This window comes from Dermacentor silvarum, chromosome 2, assembly GCF_013339745.2.
Source record: "Dermacentor silvarum isolate Dsil-2018 chromosome 2, BIME_Dsil_1.4, whole genome shotgun sequence".
NCBI classification, from domain to species: Eukaryota; Metazoa; Arthropoda; class Arachnida; order Ixodida; family Ixodidae; genus Dermacentor; species Dermacentor silvarum.
This window is the reverse complement of record NC_051155.1, coordinates 217,601,517-217,626,799: the sequence shown is the minus strand read 5'-3', so window position 1 is coordinate 217,626,799 and position 25,283 is coordinate 217,601,517. Positions and strand designations below refer to the sequence as shown.

General features: G+C 46.5%; 3 protein-coding genes across 6 annotated transcripts in view; 1 reads left to right on the top strand and 2 right to left on the bottom strand.

Annotated features, from left to right (window-relative positions):
• Window positions 1–2,852: 2,852 nt before the first annotated feature.
• On the bottom strand, window positions 2,853–4,560 carry LOC119442662 (alpha-ketoglutarate dehydrogenase component 4-like). 4 transcript variants are annotated; one of them, XM_037707627.2, is made up of 4 exons: window positions 4,426–4,560; window positions 4,021–4,081; window positions 3,758–3,933; window positions 2,853–3,154 (listed from the first exon to the last, which is right to left on the bottom strand). In XM_037707627.2, the coding sequence occupies exons 1-4, from the start codon at window positions 4,453–4,455 to the stop codon at window positions 3,137–3,139; spliced, it is 285 nt and encodes a 94-aa protein (XP_037563555.1). In that variant the 5' UTR covers window positions 4,456–4,560; the 3' UTR covers window positions 2,853–3,136. The 4 variants fall into 4 exon arrangements, with proteins under 4 accessions (XP_037563555.1, XP_037563554.1, XP_049518248.1 ...); XM_037707626.2 differs by having other exon boundaries at window positions 3,758–3,942; window positions 4,426–4,559; XM_049662291.1 differs by lacking the exon at window positions 4,426–4,560 and adding an exon at window positions 4,144–4,401.
• Window positions 4,561–4,696: 136 nt separating this feature from the next.
• Window positions 4,697–8,238, top strand: LOC119442661 (uncharacterized protein C9orf85 homolog). The gene is made up of 3 exons (XM_037707624.2): window positions 4,697–5,022; window positions 5,276–5,389; window positions 6,262–8,238. Exons 1-3 carry the CDS (start codon window positions 4,814–4,816, stop codon window positions 6,293–6,295), a joined length of 357 nt encoding a protein of 118 aa, XP_037563552.1. The 5' UTR covers window positions 4,697–4,813; the 3' UTR covers window positions 6,296–8,238.
• Window positions 8,239–18,104: 9,866 nt separating this feature from the next.
• Window positions 18,105–25,283, bottom strand: part of LOC119442654 (fibrillin-2-like) — a 98,306-nt gene continuing 91,127 nt past the window's right edge. Inside the window, 1 exon segment of the mRNA XM_049662281.1 lies at window positions 18,105–18,390. Coding sequence (XP_049518238.1) covers window positions 18,240–18,390 — 151 coding nt within the window. The 3' untranslated portion in view covers window positions 18,105–18,239.

Sequence of the window (25,283 nt, the reverse complement as noted above, 5' to 3'; positions counted from 1 at the left end):
GTACTGCCTACAGTGTTTGAGGACAAGGTAAAAACTTCGTTACAGTAGCAAGAGAATGCCTAACTACTTTTAGCTGGACCTAACATCTCCAGTAAACACATAAAAACAAACTTTAAAAGATAAATTTTTATATGCTTGCATTCCACTAAGTGTGGAAAAAGTGATTGCAAATCAGCAAAACCTATATGCCACATTTAGGCACCAATTCATTATTTTTCTCTTATGGCTGCTTATGCTCCTCTTATGGATGCTTGTCTACAAGGAAAGACTCAGTAATCTGCATCTAGGAATAAATATCCCATGTCCATCCAGTTAGCTGAATGCAACACCTCAATGAAGCCTGATCATACACTTTGATCATACACCTGCAATTACTTATCCCCTTAGCACCTATTTTATGAAATCAAGCACACCTTGTTTACAGTTCTTTTTACACTGGGTTTGTACATGTTCACATGCAGCTGTACATTTCAATGCTTGAAAGGTGGTAAGGCCAGCTATTTAACAAATTTTTATTTAGGATTCCTAGCTGCATGCTTTTGTGAGCTGCTTCGAAGTACTACATCTGTGCTTTGGTTACAAAGTCACATTCATATTCTGCTAATACAAAAGCCAAAAGCAACATGCATTCTGACTGGTGCTATTGCCAATTGAGGTGCAAGTTCTGTGGGTCAACGCCCCTTTTCTTTTGCACAATTCTTTAAATGCAGCAAAGATATCTAACAAGTTTGGAGAAAATGCTGGTCAATTTTTCCCCCCAAAGCAAATGATGAGACATATGAAGAGAAACGAGTGACAACTTTGAATGCACAGTAAACGGATGGTTTTCACAGATAGATGAAAAAGTGATGGCAGGTAAGCAGAACCTATGTGTCTGAAGTTTAGTTCCAACACGTCTTGCTTTCCAGCATTGTTAGGAGGATACTAAAAGCAAATGTCAGGCTAAAGTGATGCATTGTGCCAACAAAATGCCTAGAGTGCTGCATTCTCTGAAAACGGAGCTTTCCTTTCCCAAGTGAGCAAGCACAAGTTGTAGGAAAGAATTACCATTGCTATTGTAAATGTACAGAACCGGCTCCCGATAACTGCAGTATGATGTCCTACCTGCAATTGGTTTGCAGTAGTCATCCATAATAAAAGGTAACTGTGTTGCACTTAGACATGACATAAAAAGCAAATAAGCTTGGGCAATTATGTTCGGTTGCTGTGTAACAGTATCCACTGATGTTACCTATTCAAACCACTCAGCTGGCACCTTTTTGTGGGACTGTGGCACCCTTTCTCCTACGGACCCTATTTGAGCCCCACTTGAACACGATGGAGCTATTCTACCAAATGCAGTTATTCCTCTCATGGGTGCATCTGCAACAAATGCATGGCATGGTCCTGAAGATGCATCGCTTGTTTGCCCAAAATACCCTGCAATTTCTTTAATGAGCTGGGATTTTAGTTCCTCAATTGCGATATTTAATGCACATGCTCTAAGCTGCTTTATGAATACTGAGCTAACGTCCGATTGAAAGCATGGCTTCCAATGTTTTAAGCCAGCGCCCACGAAGTTCACGAGTCTGGTTGTGGTGCTGTGTTTTTGTCGATCAACCACCTATATCTTGAGATAGGTGCACATTAACTCCAGGTGGTCAAAATTAATCCAGAGTTCTCCACTATTTAGCCCACTGTGCATTTTCTCGAAATATTTCGCCCATAATTTAACTTTTTTTGTGAAAAAGCTATCAGCACAATACAGACTCGGGCAGTTAGCATTTGCACAACCTTCTCTTCTGGCAGTGCAGTCCTGACTGAAGCCAATAAAGACGTGAAAAGTCACTTCCTATGTTGACTGAAAAACTATATTTTCAGCATAGCATGTCCCAGTCGTAATACATTTGTTGCAATTTTCACAGTGCCCCAATTCCAGCAGCATAAATTTTCACTGGTTTCCATTTCGGCCACGCACATTTGCTGGGTATTGTCCATTACAAAAATATAGACAATTCAGGTTAAATATTTCAGTCCATATGAACAATAATCATTGGGGCTTAAGTGAAGCTGCAGTAAAGTTTTTTTTGTTTTTTATGCGGCAATGTCTGGTTAAGCATTGTTCTTAAGTTTGAAGGACATCTGGGCCTGCTGAATGGAAAAAAGGTTATGTCCGACATTGAACGTTCGGAGTATACATGAATTTTGGCTGCATCTTCAAATATCTTCATGCCTCACCTGCTGCAAATAACCTCATCAATCCATCGAATTCTTAGCTGCCTTTCATTGCATTTCCATCACGTGGCACCCATTGCTACTGAACTATATCACTACATATTTACGACGAGCCTAACAGCACTTTTTCATCTACATCTCAACCATCAGCTGCCTGAATTAGCTCTATCATCTATATACTGGCGTCTTCCTGCCTCTTATGGTGCATTCAACTGGTTCCTACTGTGCTCCAACTCGGTTTGCAGCGATGTGCCTCTCGAGATTGTAGCCAGAGAGAGCCTGCCCGAGGCAAATGTTAACCTGCTCCCAGAGCAATTGGAGCAGCCAGGTGGCGCTTATTGTCAGGTCACGGTCGCACTCCCAGCTCAAAGGTGAGTGCCTCCAAGTAATCAGAGTTGGAGTGCGGTGCTCTGAACGAACCATGCAAATGTGTTCCAACTGCTCAATTTAGACCGGTCAGAGCACTCGAAGGTTACCAGTAAAATGAACCATTAAGATTGCACCTACAATTGAATGACATCTAGCTCACTGCACCGTCCTCGGCTTCCTTTCGTATTTCCTTGCTTTCCTTTCAAGTATCAAGCATTGCATTCAGTACGATGAAATGCTGGATACTACAGCTGCTGTTCATACCGAAATTAACCACAACAAGAACAAACATATTTAATTGCATGGGAATGCACTGGGCACTTGCAGAGGGCAACAGCTGTCTTCATCGTTGTCTTCACAATGCATTCTACACAAGGCCTTCAGCGCTGCCTGCGTTCATCAAATAAATAATTGCATTGGTGCATCCTTTCCATGCTCGTCATGGTCCCCCCTTCATCCACTATTGCTGCTATAAAGCAGGTCTCTTCAATATGGGCTTCAAAGAATTCTTTTTGAGCGTTTCTTATTTACAGCAGCTATGCAGGGAACTTTGTTACTCGGGACCTCCTCTCTGAAACGGAAGACAAGAAAGACGACTTTCAATCGCAGTTCGGTAGAAATAAAAATGTCGACAAGAATTCGAATGAATCACGAAACATTTGTTGGCCTGTTATTTTTTCAGTTAAAGTTGCTTCGACAAAGTGGGGATTCCAGTTAAGTCAAACTGTTATCACAAAATGTCGCCTCTGCCAGGCATCGAAACTGTCCTGTCAAAGCCAGAATCAGCCTGTCATGCAGTGTTATTTAGTCTAGCTTTCTTCTTTTCTTAGTAAAAAAAAAAAAAAAAAACGCCAATTACTGCACTTTTAATCGCATGAGCACATAATCGACTAGCCTTAATGTTACTCGGGGTCTCTCTCTCTTTTTTTTTTTTTTTTTTTGCTGGGATTATTAGAAAGTGAATATAATGCGACCCAATGCAAAACTAATCCCAGTCACACGGGGCACTCTCGCGCAGGATCGAATTTTTCGATTGCGATTGGCTCGCTTCCGCAACTAAGCAAAGGAGCCAATCGCGACAGAGAAATTCGATCCCTATCGTGCTCGATCGCGATCAAACGTGCCCCGTGCGACTGAGGCATAACATTAGTGCCCTCGGTCAGCGGCTGCTTACCTGGATGTAGTCGCCTTCGTATTGAGACAGCGGTTTCCTGGCGTACCGGGCTGGTAGTAGAGATTCGTCGATGCCGGATCCGCGTGGCGCAGAGCCCACCGGTTTGGATTCTGTGGGAGTAGCAGCGCTACTCGTCGCCTTCATCGCTGCGGATGAAGCAGTGGTCTGCGTCGGCCCTGTGAGAACTTTGCGACGTTGTGAAACCGCGTCACACACTCGCCCTACCAAAGACAGTGTCACAAACGCTGCGAACTCAATCTTACCTCTATCGACCCTCGCGCTGCCCGCGCGAAATTTTATCAGCGGGTTGTGGGGCTTGACGGCCTGCGAAAACCAGACGATTCCAATGAATGGGCCGCGCAATGTAGGTGACGCAACAAATTTACAATCAGCCACACGTGGAAATGGTGTTCCCTGCTGTCACCGTTAAGCATTCGGGAGCGGTCGTGCTTGTTGTCAGCAGGTATCCAGTCCGTTAGAAACGTTTTACTGCGCCGCTTGCTCTCAAGGGCGTCCTTCAGCGCGAGTTCCGTTCCTCGGACATAAAAGCACGCCGCCGCATCTGACCCGTACTAACAAGAGGGCCAGCGCATTATGAGCGGTAATAGTTTGCGCTTCGCCCGTTCATTGGTCTCTACCAAAGCAAAACAAAAAATAGTGCAAGTGACCTGAATAACTCTTGCAGAAGATGAAGCCATCTGCGCCGCCGTCGCCGCCACCAACAAGCGCACCACGCAAACTCAGTTTTCGACTGCTGCCGCTAGTGCTGCCAAGGTGCGGTGATTTAGGGAAGCTTCACAATATTTATCTCCCTCTGTAGTTTTCTCTAATGAGACTCAAGACCTCGCATATCAGGTATTTTTTTATATATGCATAATCTTTCACTTTTATCGTTCACGCATTGTTAGCTGCATTAGGGCAGTTAGCGCCATGTGTTGTTACGTCATCGTTATGGCGACTCCCATGCCGCAGGTTCTGCGGTGCGCTTAGTTCTTGTTTACTGTCTTTGCTGTCTGTTTAGTTTATTGCGCGAATACTTTCGTTCGTGCTTGTAATATGAGCACACAGTCGGGAAATGTGAGCAGGTCCCGGCCTCAGAAGCACCAAAATGCCACTGCGTTTAAGAACACGCTTCACGACACGAGTGTGCAGACGAAGAAGATACTCAACATGAAAATCGAAAATGTGTGCGCGAGGTGTAAAGGCATAATCGAGTGGAAAATTAAGTACAAAAAGTACAAGCCGCTTACGGTGCCCAAGAAATGGTGAGAAGATTTTCTTTCCTAGCCTCTATAGTTGAGTTGTTGTGTTCTGTGCGTTAATGAACATGTGCTACTTAATTGAGAAAATTTTGCGGAGCGACGAGGTTGCGCTCGAAAGATAAAAACATTGAAGTCTGTAACAGAAGGAAATGATAGTATTTGTGCAGCAATGTCAATTCTTTAGTATCGCAAACTTTGGTGGTGTGTATGCTGCTCCATCATACATGTTTTCCTCATAAATACCTTCTCCTTCCAGCGTCAAGTGTGAAGCTAAAACAGTCAAGTCAGCTTATCATATAGCGTGTAGTGCCTGTGCGGAAAGGCTGAAAATCTGTGCAAAATGTGGTGCCCCCGAAGGCTCTGAATCCAGGTCAGTCATCTTGTATCTTTTTTCATTCGTGGGAACGACTGTCGTTTTGTTTAGCGAGTGCAAAGTACAAAGCGAGTGCATATTTTGTATATCATTATATGCGCGTTTTCTTATTATCTGAGCGACCATTTTAGAGTTGTGTTATGCTCACAGGCGTTTTGTTACACAAAGTGACGACGGCTGCAGTGTTTTGATTGGCATGCTTTATTTTTAGAATAACTGACTATTCTGCTTGCTTATTTCTTACTGTAAAAATTAGGATCAATAATGTTTACTTGTTATGTCAGTTTAGCAGACTGCTCAATCAATCGGTAGAAGCAAAGTTACATCATGAAGTTACAATTATGTCAAGCAACAGTTACTTGAAGTATGCCATGATGTAGAGGAGAACAAGTCTGTTGATGGTGTTTCTGTGAACAGGACTTGCATTCTTCAGGTTAACAGCAATTGCTGTTAGCAGGGATTGTGTGGTTTTCACACCTTGAGATGAGAAAGATGAGAAAGTATTTTTATTCGTACCTATCTCTCTCAGTGTAAGGTAGCACACCAGACACTCTTCTAGTTAAAATCTTTCGTATTCTATTCTCGATCTCTTTAGCAAAAGGTAGGAAGGAATCGTGATGGTGAGAGAGGCCTTGGAGGAACGTAAAAATCTTGCATCCTTTTGGTCATTGACCCTCAAGAGATCATATGGCACTTATTCAAACTCTGTCAAGCATCACGATTTTCTCCTTGAAAACCGCAGGTCTTCAATTTGCAGCATTACATTGGACCAAACTAAGGCTTCTCCTTTGCTCTGATCTAGTCCTTGCAAGGGCTCATCTTACTGTCCTCTTCAGTTTAAGTCTTATATTTGGTTGCTTTATGTGCAGCTCTCAAGTTACAGAAGATGATCAAGAACCTTAACACCTTTTGAAGAGACAAGTGACGTCGTGGTCTCGTTTGTGAGCACAACACTCATTATGCATTATATATTTGCTGTTGAGGGAAGATGCTATGGGCTGATAACCCCTTTGCCTCATCTGTGCAGCCTTCTGTGTAAGATACTGACAGAAGCGTCAAACTGTATGACACATTGTCATTGTACATTCATATATCTAAACCTCTGTTTGCTGCTGCCATCAAGCAAATAAATTGTTTTAGAGCATGCACTGCAGAGATCCTATAATTCTACATATAGCACATCACAAGCAGGCAGGGCTTTATTTTGAATGCCTTGGGCAGTGAATGTGACATGCTGTAAAAGTGTGTTATGGTTTATGGGCTTTTTCTAAATATAGGACTGATGTTTGCATTCATTTTTTAGTTCTGTGCATCTTATGACTTATTTTCTTCTAATCTCAGTTTGAACAGTGCTTAAGACATTCACGTGTATAGTGTAGAGTCCTCCCAATTTAAGAACTCAACATGCAGACTTAGAACTCTCAAAAGCAGCCAAACAGTAGCCGACCTAGGGCACCAATAATGGAACTGTTGGCATTTATCGTGCAGTTCTTTCTCATCTGTACATTATCATCGTCATATGTGTGCCCTTCTTCATCACCTGTGTGGACGCATCATCACGTAGTGTGCCTGGGACCCTTCGCCATGTCGCTAGGGCTCAATAAAGGGCCGTCCCTAACTGCTACACCACATAACTGTGAAAGTAGCAAAGCTGTGACTAAACGGTCACAATAGGTGCACGTGCTTCAGGTTAGTAAATTTGAATATGAGAGGTGACTTTGATTGTTGATTCAGAATCAGAAGAACTGCATTTTGCTGCAGCACCAGACAAGGTAATATGCAGATAGCTGAGAGCATGCTATTGCCAGATTGCAAAAAATGACTGTTTACATAAGATTCTATATTAACTAGCAATTTATCATACTATTGCAATAGCATTATAAACTTGGTGTCGTGGGTTGCTGTAAAGTACCCAATCAGTGGAGGTGTCAAAATTTTTGTAGCCAAGAACACCCAGATGTAGCCAGTCTGAAGCACGACAACTAGACGTCGCATCCCTCATGATTACTGCAGCTGCAGCCTGGGACCATAGACAAAACAGAGAGTAAGCAAGGCCATAGTTCAAGGCAGTTTGCTGCAATATTCGTGCACCAACTAACTCTAAAGCAACACCTGTTGACATCCTTCATGGTGTACTTTATTTGTGGCAATGGGTAAGTTTTTGATAATGAGGACTGAATAATTGAGTAATATATATGCGGCTGGGGCATATGGAGCATTATGCTGTCCACTTATATTTTAATTTTGTGCAAAGGTTAACTATTCTTCTTTCCGCTTGTATAATACATTGTAAGTAATACCAGTTACTATTGCTGTTGAGCTTCATGCCTTTGATTTGCCTATTCTTTGTTTTTTGCCCGATTTCAAAAGTGTAATGTAACCGTTTGTAGGAATGTTTTTGCCACTGGACATCTTCTGAAATGGCGAACACTGCATGTTATGCTTAAACACAACCAAAAAAATTATGCTTAAACACAACCAAAAAAACTATGCTTCTATTAAACTTAGGCTCAGGCTGATCCAGCTGAGGCATAAGGTAGTTCAAGGTGCCTTCATTTTCCACAGAGAAACCAAATATGTATCCTTCAAAGCAACAAAGCTAAGCTCACCAGAATCGGGTCGCATACACTTTTGGGACACCCATATATCACGCTGTTGATAGAAGCAGTAACTTGTTTACCTGTAAATGTTCCTTCTTTAACTCAAGCTATGTGCAGTTAGAGGTTGTGTCCTTGCTTTGTTTGCTTGACTCTCGTATGACTGCAGTGTATCCATAATTTTGTCATGATTTTTATCCCAGTAGGACCTGTGTACTTCTGAAGTAAATTGGCATTTGGTGCTTTTTTTGGAGTACATTGGCAGAGTACTTTCAAAGTATTGCTTCAAGAACAGCAACCGGCACTGATACTGCCTTGTATGCTTTTGTTTTGTTCCAGGCCTTTGAAAATTCAGCAATAACTTCAAGAGCTTGGACAGGCTTTCATGTAACTCTGCCTATCTTGCTCAAGCATATTTGTTTACAGTTCCTTTGATGTCTTTTTAGGGTCCTTGAAAACATTTAAAAGAGTGACCATACAGTATGCAGCAAAACACAAAAGACGTCTGTGCTCCAGCACATAAACACTGCACACCTAATGTCCATCATTTACTTTCAGGATGCCTTAGAGGCAACAATGAGTGCCCTTTTACATTTACAAAATGCAAAACAAATCAACATCTTATAAGTGTCCCTATTACTCAGTTCTCTAAACAAAACGGAACAAACCTTTGCATTTTTTTTTTTCTGCTCTACCTCCTGTTTTGAGCCTCTGCTACAAGTTCAGTGGTGTGAAAACATAAAGCTGCATATTTTATGAGTAAGATAACCAGGACATTTATGGTGATGCTCATGCGTTTCTTTGATTTACTAATTATATCTACAGTTAAACAATTGCCACAATGACCTGGGAGTGTGCAAAAATTGGCATCCACCAAGACTACCGATTAAGGGGTTCCTAAAGAGGATTGAACTTGTGGCATCATGTGTTGTAGTGTGTTTGTTTGAACTGTGCAACAAGGCGGTACACAAAGAAAAACAAACGGGCACAGGTCTACGCTTGAGTCACAAGTGCAAGTAAGTAAAAAATACACCAGCAACAAAATTGTCAGTTACAATCGCCGCGCATAGATTGAACCTTTGAGTGGTACACGCTTTGAAATGCATCTTTGAAAGGTGATCGTTACATAGCACTTCGGCTGTTTCCTCTCTTTCTTGTGTCTCGGCTTGTGCAGTTCTTACCAAATCGCGCTGCTGTTAATCTTATTCGAAAGCAGCGACGCCACGCGCGGAGCCAGCACCTTGGCGCGGGAAAGTACGCCCCATGTTCCTTCCGGCGGTGGCACCGACCCCGCTTGCACTCGGTGACGTCATGGTTGGAGCCGTGACGTCTGCAGCGGAAGTGCTCGCGGAAGAGCGCGCGGTATCGCTGCGACCGTGAGATGTTGCGCAAAATAAAAATAAAGAAGTGCGGTCAACCAAAAGCAAACTAGCGCCACTGTGACGAAGACTGTGACGCACACACTAGCGCTGTTGCGGTTAGGCAAGAGCTAGCGTAAGGAGGATAAGCGCTGAGCACGGCAGATGCTTACAAAAATAAATAAGATAAAAAAATAAAAAATAAACTATGGCGTCGCCAGCTTAGCGACCAGTTACAGTGTACTAGAATAGGGGTATGTGAGAGTTTGTTCGATCAGCCTTAAAGAAGTGTCGTTGAAAATGAAAACAATTTGCGCGTCCGCAGTGCGACAGCGAGCGTCATTTTGCGGTGACCCGCCGCGGTTGATTATTGGCTATTGTGTTGGGCTGCTAAGCACGAGGTCGCGGGATCGAATCCCGGCCACGCGGTCCCATTTTGATGGGGGCGAAATGCTAAAAAAGAAAAAAAAAAGAAAACACCGGTGCGCTTAGATTTAGGTTCACGTTATAGAACCTCAGGTGGTCCAAATTATTCCAGAGTCCCCGACTATGGCGTGCCTCATAATCAGATCGTGGTTTTGGCACGTAAAACCCTATGATTTAATTTCAAATTAATTTTGCCGTGAAATGTTCCAAACTGCATAGTGGGCTGGGGTAACGTAGAGCGGGGCAAGTTGGCGCTTGCTTACAGTTAAAAAAAAAAAAAAAAAAAAAAAAAAAAAACCGGTGAGCAAGGTGTACAAAGGAAAGAATTTGACGGGCAAAGCTGGAACAAGCAACTATATATATATATATATATAATATATATATATATATATATATATATATATATATATATATATATATATATAAAGTTAGTAAGGAGAGAGCAATGGGTGACATTTAATATAATTGCTTCATGACACAGACCTACATAACATCGTTTTTACATCTAAACATTTTATCAGTGAATGAATTGAATGGCAAAACTTTTTATTGTATGAGGAAAGGGTTGTGGAAGCAGGTGGGTAGGGCCCCTAGTCCAGGGCTCCACTGGCCTCAGCAGCCCGCCATGCTTGGTCGAGGAGCGCCTCTTGGGCCTATTTTTCCTCGTTGGCAAGCCAGGCCTTCCAATGCTCCGTTATGAATTTTTTTTTTTTTTTGCGTCGTTATCTGGGCCGTACAAATTTTGGTGAGGCTCAGGGATGCCGCATGACGCACGTGTTGCCTTGCTTAATTATGTGAAGAGCCTCTAAAAAAAATTCTATCCTCGTTTTTCCGCGACCTAGTAGCTTTCAAATATTAGCGCGTATACTCTCACTGCCTACAGTGAGTCTGTAAGCGTGCATCGTCAGTGGTGGAGAGGGAAGTCTTTGTGTGATCATTGATACACCGCCCAGTTTGGCCGATGTAAACCTTTTCACGGGATAAAGAAATGCAGTACGATACCTGTGTCACGCAAGATGCATATTTGACAACGCATACCTCCCAAACTGTAAACTTTAATATTCGTAAAAATGCCGCGGACAGGACATTGAGAAAAAGATTTAAATAATTAAAAAAATAAAACCTTCAAAGCTTGCCCTGAGCCACACAAGCAGCAACAAGCGTGAAACAGCAGAAACTGACAAGCGACACATTGTTTTTAGATTTGCAGTGACATTTTCGGCGATTTTACTGCTGCTGGCTTCGCCTGCTTCAGGAATTTCTCTGTATAAACTTGCTCGACTCAAGTAAACCTCGGGCGTACTGTGACGATCAGTGGACTCTCAACGGAAGGTTCTGAGACTGACGAGCGAAACTTTTTCACGAACAGAATCTTTTTTTTTTTTTTTTGTAAAATTTGACGGAAACATTCGTAAAATTGTAAAGCGAGCCCAAATTCGTAAACATTACGGAAAATCCGTGCTGCTTCGTTGCAGCGTTGTCCCGCCGTGTTCTTTTGTAGCGACAGCTACATTACGCCAGGTTTTCGCCTCTTCGCCGTCGCCGCACTTTGAGCCGTGGCCGCACTGTGACGTCACACCACGGCCCTCGATTCTCCAGCAACTCGGCTCGTCGCGGTCGCCGCGCGCATGGGCCGCGCGGCCAACGCTCCTAGCCGTTGGTAAAGCCCGCCGTTGGGCGCTCGCCGTGCCCTCTGTGTGACGTCACACCACGGGCCTCGATTCTATTATGAAAAAAAAAAAATTGTAGCCAAGGTTCGAACCGGCGTACGCCTGATCTCAAAGCGAACGTCGTAACCACTACGCCATACAGCCAAAATTACAAAGCGTGCATTCATGTGAACCATAAGATTGCGTTCAAGCGCCCTCGGCGAAAGAAACCACCTAGAAACGCGGTACGCGCGAGCGGCGCAGCGTGGCGCCAGCGGTCGAGCACTGGGCTTGGGCATAGAGAATTTTTTCTTTCTCTATGGCTTGGGTACAGTGTACTAGAATACTCTTCTAGTACACTGTAGGCTTGGGCGCAAATAGAAACACGCGTCGCGGTCGCCGTGCGGCCACCGCTCTTACAGGCGCGCTTCCGCCGTTGCCTGGCAACCGCCGCAGATGATGATGATGATGATGATTTATTGGCATCCCCTTTGAAACGGGGCGGCGACAAATAGTCACCTAGCCTGCTTGATTTAATCAGGTATACTATACATGTTCTTTATCTAGCATTTTTGTATACCTATCATTATTTTTCTTTTTCAAAAATTTCCCTTGTACCGCTGCCTATGATTTTAAGAGATCAGCTAGGTCGCATCCATCTTTTCCCTACTTTTTTTCCACCAGTACTCTAATCGTCTCTTGCTGATCTCTACGGCTGATCTGTTTATGTTTCCTTCCACTTTAAACCAAGCGCTTCTGGGAGTTGCACGTTACCTACGGTTCTCGCTGGGTGGATCCCGTCGCATTTCATTAGGATGTGCTGAGTGGTCTCTGGATCTTTACTGCAGCATACACATGTCTCATCTAGTTCCGAATATTTGTTCCGATATGTTTTCGTCCTTAGGCAACCGGCTCGAGCCTCAAATAGCAAGGCACTGCCCTTTGTGATTTTCCCTTCTAATTTCTTTCTTCTCATTCTTGTAAATCTCCATTGTCCTTTTCGTTTCCATTCTTTGCATCCAATTCACGGTCTCTATTTCTCTCACTTTCTTTCTGATGACCCCTGGTTGTCTATTTACAGTTTCGATTATCCTGTACTTGGTTGCCCACTTTCTTGACCTCTTCCTCCATTCTGTGTCCACGCTTTTCATGTAGAGATACTTGTGCACTTTAGCCGCCCATTTATTTTCATCCATGTTCCTGAGCCTTTCTTCAAAACTAATTTTGCTTTGTGCTTCTCTGACTTCAAAAGAGGCCCAACCCATGTCTCCATGCACTGCCTCATTTGTCGTATTACCGTGTGCTCCCAAAGCCAACCGGCCTACTGATCTTTGGTTAACTTCCAAACCCGCCAATATATCCGATTTTAAGCATATAATGGCACTTGCGAATGTTAGCGCTGGCACCATTACTCCTTTCCAGATTCCACGCACCACCTCATACTTATTGTGGCCCCACAGTGCTATGTGTTTCATTAATGCTGCATTCCGCTTCCCCTTTATTTTCAGATTATCTTGGTGGTTGCTTGAGTAATTCTTTCCTTCGTTTATGTGTACGCCGAGGTACTTATATTGCTTCACTATGGGTATTACTTGCTGTTGAATTGACACCACGAAGTTACTCGTGTGCTCATTAAAGATCATAATCCCTGATTTCTCTGTGCTAAACTTAAGGCCTAGATTTGTCGCTGCGTTCCCACAGATATTCGCAAGTATCTGTAAATCTTTTTTATTGTCCGCTAGTAGCACAATGTCGTCTGCGTACATCAGTCCAGGGATCTTCTGTTGCACCATTTGTCCATTACGCATGTAGGATAAATCAAAACCTAATTCGCTGTTTTCCAGTCGTCTTTCTATGCCCTTGACGTAAAGCGTGAACAACAATGGTGACAGAGGGCATCCTTGCTTCAATCCTTGGTGAATTCCCACCATTTCATTTCCTTTTCGGCCTTCCCATGCCAGGGAGGGCGCGGCGAGCTGGCGCGCTCGCCGCGCCCTCTATGTGACGTCACACCACGGGCCTCGATTCTCCGGCAACTCGCCTCGTCGCGGTCGCCGCGCGGCCACCGCTCCTGCCGTTGGTTTTACCCGTTGGTTGACCACAACGACTCTCTTACCCCAAGCTGGAAGACACCTGCTTGTTTTTTTTTTTTTTGCATAATAAATGTTTTTCCTCCTCTCTCCTGTCTTAGTCTAGTGGGAAACCACTAAGTTTAATAACATGTCTAACTACAAGCGAAGCCGAAGTGCAGCCGGGGGTATCTAGCTATCGCTACTCGACTAGGTTTAACCAGTGCTAAACCACAGCCATTTTTTCTTTCCTCGTTTTGTCCCCTTCCCCGAGGCGCTGAGCCATGGACACTAAAGAGTTCCATCTAATAGCACTTATTAATCCTGTCCACAATCACTCACTCTCTCTTTTGTGTGCCGCGTTCACCGCAGTTAATCCGAATGGAGTTTGTCTGTTAAGGGACTTGCGTCTGAATCTAAGTCCACGAATGTTATTGCTTCCTCCATCAGAAGGTCGGTAATCGAACCGACGACGTCGTGCTCAGTAAAGAGCAGAACGCCATAGCTATACCGAGAAACCGCGGCGAATATGCCACAGAGAACAGACAGTTGTGGAAAGCCATTTCGAACTCGATGCCGGTCACATTGCAGTTTGCACCACCGCGCTTTGTCAGCACCTAGATAAGTATGCAGCGCCCCATAGATAAGGCTATCGGGATGCCTGCGCTTATCCTCTTTACGATGGCATTTTCCATAGCGTGCCGCCCACCGACTCACTCACCTTGTCATTGACGAAAGAGAAATTGGGACTGTAGCCAAAAAACTCGACTGCTTTTCTTTTTTTTTTTTTTCCGCCGTAGGTTGGGGCATGAACCTCGAGCCCGCGACGAAAGCTTTGCGCGACTTGTGTAAGCGTCCCCCTGCTTACGTTTATTTTAACCCCCCCCCCCCCCCTACCACACACACACTCCCCTAATTGAGCGAACATAAATTCACATATAGATTACAATCATCGTCCTGGTCGCATCAGTTCCGCTGTCGTGTTCTTCACGCGAAGTGTGACACAGCCGCCACTCGTGCCAGGGCTCCAACATTTAGTATAAGCTGCAACAACAGCGCAGTTAAGTCCATTTTATGACTATTAAAACCCTCAGTGTTCTCGAGTTACCTTTGTCCTACGTGAACCAAACCCATCTATACTCCCTGAAAGTAACAACAGTGTAAATTGGTCGCTCCTCATTGCAGGAGTGATAAGTGCTTGTACTGCTCCGTTTTCGAGAATCGTTGCACCCCGCGCGGAGTTCATTTACTCTGCTTGTGTCAAGTCAGAATGAACGTACTCCATTTCGAGGTACGAGAACAATGGGAAAATGTAATTTAATATGAAACAGGCAGGCCGTCCTTCCGCTGTTTCCTCACACAGTCACCCCAATTTCCGTCCGGCCACCCTCGGCTGCGTCTATTGCTAGGGGAAGAGAAAATACCCGGCAGAACTCGTCTCGCGATGAGTGTCGACCTTATGGTGATTCGCACTGACGTAGCGTTGCCACACACCGTATTGGCGCCGCCGAAACGCGTCATGCATGGCGCCCGCATGCAGAGGGGCTCGTCTCTCGCGTGAACACGCTGCGCTCGGGACCTTACGCTGCGCTAACCTGCGGCGCCACCACAGAGTGTCTGCATAATCAACATATATTCACTCTGAATGTATTATATACAGGGTGTCCTAACTATCGTGCACCAAGATTTTAAAATATGCAAATGCCACGTAGCTGGACAGAACCAAGGTAATGTTGTTTGCCGTCGCTTGGAGATATATCTTTTTTGTGCATTCCGCCTAATTACGTAGTTATTCTAAATTAATCAACTTCTCAAATATTATAGTTAGATGGAAAGCGTCAATGAGAAAATTGTAGAGCAACACGATAAACTCCCGATACTGCTTTCTGTTGCACAATACGTGCAGCATAAAAGTGTTTTTCCGAGCGTGAAAGAAGCCCGCGAGCACGCAAAATTGCCTCGCGACTGGCCGCTCGAGGCACTTTGCGTGTATTCGCGGGCTTCTTTCTTGGTGCATGATATTTGGAACACACTGTATATATGGGGCAGGTTCGATTACGCCCAGCACCGGAGAAATATTCAAGGATTTTTTTTTTTTTTTGTAATTGAAGATCACCACATAGGTGGCCCATGCGCAGTGACCCAAGTTTGCGTCAAAGAGGTTCATTAAGGAGCGGCACGCGCGCAGTGTCACATGTTCAGTGACACGAGTTGGTCCAGCGGTTGGTTTCGGAGAAGGTTCCTTCATGACAGCAGCCCGAGGCCCCACCCGTTAGACCACGGACCACCCAATGACCCAAGTTGGCGGCAAAAACGGTTAGATGCATAGAAACATACTGGAAAGTGCGCGAATTATTTAAAGGGACACTAAAGAGAAACCGGAAGTTGAGCTTAAATGGTAGATTATCCTTTCACGATCACAGCCATATCATTCTTACTGCAAACAGATGTTTAATAAGCGAGAAAATAGCGAAAAACTGAAGAATAGGTGCTGACGCCCCTTCGAAATTCCCGCACTACGTGATGTGACGTCGGAGATTACAAACGCAGGCCGGTCGCGATTGGTCGAGAGCGATTTATCGCTGTTAATAAAATGCAAAATGAAATACACCTTAAACGTACATAAACAGCATTTGCCAACTTTTTAAACCGTTTCAAGCGAGGAAGTACAAGTTTAGCAGAAAATTAAATAAATAAGAAAAAATGGCATGGCGGCCGCGATAGTTTCGTAGTTTCGTTTTTGGTCAATGCATCGTCGCGCGCGCCTGTTCCGCTCTACCGTGTTTGGTTGCGTGTTGCGTGGCTCGAAAAACGTTGACTTCGCGGGAAACAGCCAGAAAATGCCTCGTGTGTGTAGTGTTGAGGGCTGTATAAATGGCCCAAGGCGCTTGATCAGGGGCAGCGGCAGTGTTGACTCGATTGTGTCCTTTCATGTGGCGTCGCTCGGAGATCCCCGGCTCCCCAGCGTTCGCAATGGCTCAGTGCTCTGCCGATCATAAAACGGCAAAAGAGCCAGATAAATCGATGGTGTGCTCTCTGCATTTCTCGCCCTCGGATTATGTGTATAATCTTGCCCTCGGAAAGTATCTTGGCGTGCCCCAGAGGCCAGTCCTTTCTCGAGCAGCTGTTCCCTCAATGCGGCCTTCATCAAACCTCCTACTGGTGCCCCTGCAGCAGCAAACTGGCGGCTCGGTGAGTGCTGAATGTCATTAAATAAAGCCACGAAATAACCATACCGAGTACGTGCACAACTTTCTACGCTTGTTCTGTCGGGAACATCGTCGCCTGGCGGACCGGACGCTTCGCCTCCCGTCGACGAAAACGAAACTCTGCATTCCGCCGGCGCGGCCGGCGGCTCACCGCCATCGCACGCGGAAACACCTACCGCTCGAGCACAGAGGATCATTTCGCGCTCCGTTTCACTGAATATCGCTGAAATGCAGTCCTGCTTTCCTGGCGAGCTCTTTGTTGCAAGGTTCAGCGGCAGCTACGGTATCCATGGCGGCGAACGCTAACGCAGCGACCATGCATGCAGCCATGATGCATCCAGCCCAGCGCCTCGGCCGTTTACGCAAGCGGTGACGTATCATGGCGCATTCCGATTCGCTGAGAGCAATGCAATCTGTGACGACACTGCTTCAGCGCCAAATCTAGGGTGAGAGAAATTGAGTAAGAGATATTTGGTCTTTGTTTACGAATTTCTCCGCTAATAACTCATATTTCTGCACCCAACAAAAACGGCATGCATTCCTGAAGGTCCCTCTTTTATTCCAGCTGAACTTCCTGTTTCTCTTTAGTGTCCCTTTAAAGAATGCTAATTGCATTAATATCCTCAGTGGTCTCGAGTTCATGCTGGTAGAGTGGGCTAACCGCGTCGCGGCCACATGACCTCCGCGCGAGCTCCTTTGTCAGGGTCTCGCCTACTAATTTACGTCTCCAATAAAGTTTACTTATCTCTCTCTACTCCTGTCCTGCGACAACTGAACCTACCCAATTAATTATGGTTTCATTCATTCATTCCCGCATTCCTTTCTTGGCACCCCTCATTATGCTGCTCTGATAGACCAACAGTTCTACGCGTTAGATTTCTTGCCCTGCTCTAATTCTTACTCTTAAGCTCGAACACATCACGTATTCGTTTTTGACCCTAAATACATTTTGGCATTCCAACATATATGAAAGCATTGAATAGTAATCAGTCACCGTATAGACTCGTGTTAGGGCAGCACCCACAACTTGGCAGCCCAAAATTTGGAAATAAAAATTTTTAATGAAGCAATCACGTGCGGTTCCCCGATGCCGCGCGCGCGAATCGGCGAATTTTCGCGCGCTGCGTACTTCCGCATGCCGCTACTAGATGGCGAGAGCGGCGCATTGGTACATCCGGGCATCCGGGGTGTGCAGAAGTCGCTGGCTGCGCCGGCACAATTTTGACCAAAAGGTTCGGTCCCATGTAAGGGCCGCATCTCGTCAAAATTGTGAAAGAGAGGTGTGGCCCTTACACGAGTGTGCACAGCACTTATAGCACAATAGTATTGGAGTCACGTCATGGTGCTAAACAACAGCTTAAAGAGTTATAGTGCATTTGAAAGTTGAGCTCGTCGAGGCAGGCGTGGAGGTTTCAGTACTTTAATAATGTAGGCGTGGCTCGACTCGCTAACAGCTGCTGCTTTCACGCTGCAGTGCAGCTATTGTGTGGGGAAAAGGGCGATGAAAGATGAATGCCGGCCGAGCCGGCTTCTCCGTGTTTATTCGGTGATGGCAACGTGGACACGAAGTCTGAATGCTCTGTTGTGGTGCTGAGACTCCTCCTCTGTGGGCGTTCTGCTTCCGATGTTGACTTTGTACACGCCCGGCGTCTCGATTGTCTCCGCCAGCTGCAGCGTCACTCCGCCGTCGCTGCAATGAGAGGGCACTGTCGTCACGATCTAGACATACACGCGATCTCTCTCTCTCTCTCTCTCTCTCTCACACACACACACACACACACACACACACACACACACACACACACACACACACACACACACACACACACACACACACACACACACACACACACACACACACACACACACACACACACACACACACACACACACACACACACACACACACACACACACACACACACACACACACACGCGCGCGCGCGCGCGGCCGCATTTCGATGGGGGCGAAATGCAGAAAACACCGTGTACATAGTTTAGGTAGCACGTTAAAAAACCCCAGGTGGTCCAAATTAACCCGGAGTCCCAACTACGGCGTGCCTCATAATGAGATAATGGTGTTGGCACGTAAAACCCCATAATTGAATAATTAATAGCAAACGCAATTTTGTTAGCGATGTCTTTCCCGATGCTGATGCCTTCCGGCGCATTTCGCGTTCGTGAGTGGTCAAGCGATGCTTCACCCCCGAGCGTCGAACAAGGCCACTCATGAACTCGAAAAGGCATTAGCATCGGGAAAAAGGCATTGCTACAAAATAGCGCAGTACAGTATGGCGAAGCGCGGTGTGTACCGGTTCTTTTTGGGTCGGGAGAAGCCCGCTAAAGTTCCTTACTTTCTTTGGATATATTTTTGGGAATGCAATGCAATTTCCTTTTTATTCGCTAAGAATTAGGTAATGCTGAGCAGATGCCGTCAAAATCTGTGCTGTCATGGTGCAGGAATCTGAAAGTGGTTTCGCCGCCCGCCCTTCGTTCTTGCGTCCATCTCGGCAAGAGCACCTATCTGCAACTTCACAAGATTAGTCTATGAATTGAGGTTGACATAACATTTCTTTTCACAGTGTCTCTAGAACGTGCCGTTGACGCTGTGCTGTGTGCTCGATCGCGCACTTGGCCACCTTCAGCGTTATGTCGGCGCGGTTGGCCGGTCGACGTTCGCATGATAATAAATTGGAGAGATGCAGATGCAGATCGAAGCGATCAATGTATTCGTAAGAATGCGTATGTGGGGGAATTGGGGCGGGGGGGGGGGGGAGGGTGATTTGAAGATTAATGAAATGGCGCACAGTTTAAGATCACCACTGTATACTTGCAAGACTTTATGAAATACTTTTTTGGCGGGGTTATTTTAACAGTGGAGCTGTTTAAGCCGGCCGTAAGTTGTGCCGCGAGCCGCAAAGCTAGCCGAGCTCTGATGTCACTGCGTTGTGTAGCAACCCCATACCAGCTGTGCGATAGCTTCGCCGAGCTGGGGGAGAGAGAGTGAAAGCAGAGTATAAAAATAGCATCGCGCAGCATAGCGGATGCGAGGTGGAGAGGAGAAGTGAGGCATGTGGTAGTGGGACGCGTTTTCCCGCGTTCGCGCCGAACGTGCCCATGGTGCCCGTGACTGCAGCCGATGCCTCTGGCGGTGGCTCGACAGGTTTCGACCAGAGAACTAGACACTATATATTTGCTTTCGAAAGATTGAAGCGAGAGCTAGGAAAGCTGAAATAAAGCGTCCCAGAAGAGAACATCCCGAGTTTAGATTGAGGGAAGCCAAGAGTTCGCGTAGTCAAAGAAATGAAGATACAGAAGGCGATCAATGTATTTGTAAGAATGCGTGTATGGGGGAATTGGGGCGAAGGGGGGGGGGGATTTGAAGATTAAATGAAATGGCGTGGTAGGTTGAATTCATCGCGATACTACGCAGAACATCGCGAAGAAATCCTGAGCGCCAGGAAACTAAGCGTGTGGTTTGCCACTACTTTACTAGGCTTTCCCCAGCTCCGCTGGTCTCTGGTGTTTGCGGTAGCAGAGCCACGCATATTTTTTGAGCGATATATATGTCTTTTTTATTGCGATAGCAATTATATGGACACTCCAAGCGCACTTTTGCCGTCGTCGTCGCCGTGATGTTCCGTATAAAGCCCAACGATGATAAAATCGTCGTCGCGCGCCGTGAGTTGTGTGTGCGAGTGAGGGCGTGCGAGGGTGAGCCGGCAACCGCAGCTAAACTCGCGCACGCGACAGAGGGAAGGCGGCCGGAAGCGCACGCTCTTCGCTCACACGCGAGGAACGGAGAGGAGGCGATAGAGACGGAAGGGTGCGTTCTGCTTACGCGGCTGCTGCTCACGGAGCTATGGACATAATCTTGAAAGCGATCTGCGACGCGGCTGAAGTGTGCGCCCGCGGCGGCCTCATCTTCAAAGCGATCTGCGATGGGCCATTTAAAGGGCATTCGCCGAGTGCCGGTAGCTTCGTATGGGCTGCGCTTTCGTCGTTCGCGTTGAAGCGAGAGCCAGCGCGAAGGTCAGTTTGCTCGCTTCCACTGGCGCGATTTCTCACTCCAGCGTTTTGACCAGCTCCCGCGGTCATCGAGCGAGATGTGTTCATGTTTACCTGTGCGCGCGTGATACTGTGCTTGGTTATTTAGTTAGTAAGCGAATATTTACAACTTTATATGGCCGATAAAACTACTATCATATCGTATAGCTGTCTACTAATTTGCTATCGCAATCGATGCTTCGCCTTTCGGGCGAAACTGCGACTTTTTTTAACAACTGCAAAATGCGATGCTTGTCTTGTAGCCTGGCTATCTGCAGGGCGAAACCTCGTAGTAGATAGAGAAAACAAACACACACACACACACACAAAAAAAAAACTGTTACAGTAGATCGGGCTTGGGTATAGCTATGCTGAGAACGTGAGGCACTGGCGGTAACGACGGCTGCAAGGCACGCATAGAATATGCGCTCGCGACGTCGAGAAACAACTCGCGCGCGGCATCTCCCCAGTGATAAGCGATACGGTTTCGCGTAACGTCGACGCGTGTCTAGATAAGGCTACGTGAAGCCGTATTTTGAAGGTCTTAAAGCGCTGTCGCGTAATTGCCTTGACAGCTATCTCTCCCGCTTTCCAAGATTCAAGATTTCCCCATCGTTTCTCGGTACGTCAGCGATGCGATTACCTACAGCCCGCCTAGAAGTGCATACGAGGGCACTGTAAATGTGCTGAACATTGCTATAGAGGCTTGCAAAGTGTGTGTGAGGGAGGGGGAAATAGAAATGAAGGAGGCCTGGGCGTGGGGGCACCCAAGGGGAATAGCGTTAGCCGGCCTAATGAATAGAGAGGGGACGAGGACACGAGATTTTAACGCGATAGCGTTAAGGGCCCCGTGTCGCAGAAAATCCGGCGTCGCCGTCGGCGTGGATGTCGGCGTCTGTGGCGGAGAAAATCATCGCGAACCACCCTAACCGCGCGCAGGCCCTCCGCGTGGCGCAAGGCTTTAGTGCAGGAGAAAATCATTCCCGAACCACCCCGACCGTGCAGGCCCTTCGCGTGGTGCAAGGTGTTAGTGAATTTCTCAGAGGGAAATCCGTCAGAAAAATGGTAAAGTGCGACTTAACCATAACCTACAGACATGGTGGCGTCGGACTGTTATTTGAATGTACGAGAAAACATAATTCTGTTACGAGGAAACTCAAACACAAGCCCCTTTTGCCAGAATTTCTACCATACCAACAGCAGCGCACTCAGGTAGGCTACTTGCGAAAATCTTATCCAGATGGCGCTCGCATCCTCGGCTCGTCACTGATCTTGAGACGCGTCTTACGGAGCAGTATGAATAAACTATATCACCTTGAGCGTGAACAGCCTCTGCACACCTCGAAGAGGACTGACGAGTTTGGAGATTATAGCTCCAGTAACGGAGCTTGTGAAATGGGAGGTGTCAAAGCTGGCCTTAGACAGGGCACTCACACACATTAGAGTGCAGACAGCAAAGGGTCTGGATGGCATACCTGCCGATCTTGTTAAGCGGCTAAGAGACAAAGTACGGGATCACCTTGCTAATATTTTTTTCTGGCATCGTGGTGGGCGACCCGATTCCTGCAGACTTGCTGACTGGAAGAGTGTGCCTCGTCAAAAAGAAAGGTGGAGATGCTGGTCTTATATGTGATTACAGACCGTTGACAGTGACATGCATCCTATACCGTATATTCGCACAAATCCTCAAGACGTGGATGAGTGCATGGGCAGAGAACGACGTGCTCACAGAACTACAAAATGGGTTTCGAGCTGGCAGGCGCCTAGATGACAATCTTTTTGTGCTGGCTCAAACAGTGGAAGCAGCCCGTAAGGAGTCAAGAAGCCTCTATGGTTGCCTTCTGGATGTATCAAGGGCATACGACAGTGTTCCCCATGACCACTCATTCCATCGGATGACAGACATCCGCATGCCTGAAGTATGGATTGGTCTGCTACGCCGGCTCTGCAAAGACAACACTGTCGTTGCATGCTTTGGCGGTGCCCAGTCCCAACCAGTAGTAGTGATGTGGGGACTCAAACAAGGCTGCCCAATGTCACCAATGCTATTTATGTTATACGTTTCCAGTCTTGAGCGAGCACTCATAGCAGCTAGAGTCGGCTTTCCCTTCAGGCACATGTACGAAGGAACCTCCGTGACTTGGAAGCTGCCTGCTTTAGTGTATGCTGATGACATAGTCCTGCTAGCAGAGAGCCCAAACGACCTTCAACAGCTGGTCACACTCTCTGCGACCTGCTTACACCACTTCGACCTTGGCTTTAACGTCAAAAAATCTGCCGTGTTGCTGCTCGCGGGCCCACAGCCCAATGTCAACATATACCTGCCTGGAGGTGAGCTGATACAGTGGGCCACGGAATACCGCTATCTTGGTGTGGTGTTCAGCACGATAAACTACTTGCTGACGACGCACGAAGAGAACCTGCGCAAAACATCGCAGAGAGTGGCAGAGGTTCTACGTCGGAAAAGCCTGTGGGGGTGCAACCGCTTCCTGATTGTCCGAGATATGTGGAAATCTGTGCATATACCCGGCCTGACTTTTGCAAATTCAGTTGTCTGCCTCTCAGCAGAAACCAAGGAATGGTTGGAGCGGGGCCATGCGAGAAGTGGGCCGTCTGGCCCTTGGTTGTCATGGGCGCGTCGCAGTCGAGGCCATTCAGGGTGATCTGGGTTGGTCCACGTACGAGGCGCATGAAACGAGGAGCAAGCTTTCTTACGAGGGAAGTCTGCACTTCATGGACGACACACGATGGCCCAGGCGTCTGTTTAGATACACCTGCATAACAGGCAAACAAACCCAGTGGTGCAAACGGGTTCAATTTCTGCGCCGCAAATATGGAGTTCTTGCGAAACCAGTATACGAGGGCCGGGAGGCCAAGTGGACAGAGGCAGTAAAGACACAGGTGGCTGAAGAGGTGACCATGAGGTGGCGGAATGAAATGACGGCGAAATCTACCTTGCGGATGTACAGCCCTCACAAGACCAACATTAAAATGGAGGAGCTGTACGATAACAGCGGTGGCAGTGTGTTCCTCTTTGCGGCACGAGCAGGAGCACTGCGTACGCCTGTGTATCGTCGCCGCTTCGACTCGTCCGTTGACCCCATATGTCGGACATGTGGCCTGGAGGAGGAAAATATGGAACACCTAGACCTCCGGTGTGCCGGTTTGTGCACACGACACACAGAGGGCACCACACTCCTGCCAGCACTGGGAAAGCGAGAATGGAGTGCGGGAACCGGGTGTCGTGGTGTCTAAAAGCAGTGCGCATAACGAAGGACTGGCACAGTGGTGGTATATGACTTGGCAGCAGCACAGTGTGACCAACTCTGAAGGGAACAGATGAATTCCAGTGTCTCGACGTCAATGTCTGCGCACCAAGATGGGCTATGCATGCAAAAGTGCTGGGGTCGGCCCTCCCTCCTCTCCATTGTCTTTTTTCTTCTTCTTTTTCTCCCTTTTCTAATTTTTCCTTTTTATCGCCATGTATAATTATTTACTCCGGCTAGGGCGCTTTAAAGCAGCCCGCCCGTTACAAAGGGATTAGCTACAGTTCATCACCATCATCATCAAATTGGGACTTGGCCTGCCTAATTCGTTTTGGACACGCGCGCGTGTCGGGGCAATAGCAAACATTTAATAAAATAATAAAAAAAGGTCCTAGGGCCTTCACATTTTAATATAAGACGACTTATATTGCCCTTGGGAAAACGTCTTCCCAGCAATGCATTTCTGTTTAAAAGTGAAGCCGACATTAAGGGGATCGGTGTAAGCTTGGTCTTTGTAAGCTGGCTTGCCCACGTTCTTTTTTGCAGTGAAGCCTACCCAAAGAAAAATGCGATGCGAACGGGGCCCGATAACGCTATCGCGTTTCACTCTTAAAGGCGAAGCTTAAGCGTCCTCCAATATTTTTAACGAAGCTTTATAGGCCCACAAATGTCGGCGGCGGCGGCGGCGGCGGTGGTGGTGGTGGTGGTGGTGGTGGTGATGTCACGCTGAAAAGTGGGCCGATCCTGCCGATAGTGCAGAAAGGGTCCAAGCTCAATGGCACATACCCTTGTGGTGTGGGCCGATCCTGATGATAGTGCAGAAAGGGTCCAAGCCCAATGGCACTTACCAGGGACAAAAAGGAAAGAAGTAGATAAAGAGTGAGAAAGAAAGAAAGGAAATCACCGCTCTTCCCCTGTCAAGAAAACGGGGGTAAGCAAAGGTTGACGTGTGTGTACTTGACCTTCTACTTTCCCTTCCCTTTCTTACTACATTTTGGTCCCTTTCCTTCTACTTTTGTTTCCCTTTCGTGCAACTTTTCCTTCCGTTATTTTGTATGTTTCCTTCCCTCGATGTATACATTTAATAATTAATAATAATAAGTATACATTTAATAATGATAAGTATACATTATTACCGTGACATGTGAACATTACGTTACCCTGACGAAGGCCACATACACACACGACAAGCTTCGCCTACGCCATTTTCTCGACAGGAGAAGGGCTGGTGAATTTTTTTTTTTTTTTGCGTCAATTTCAGTCTACTGAT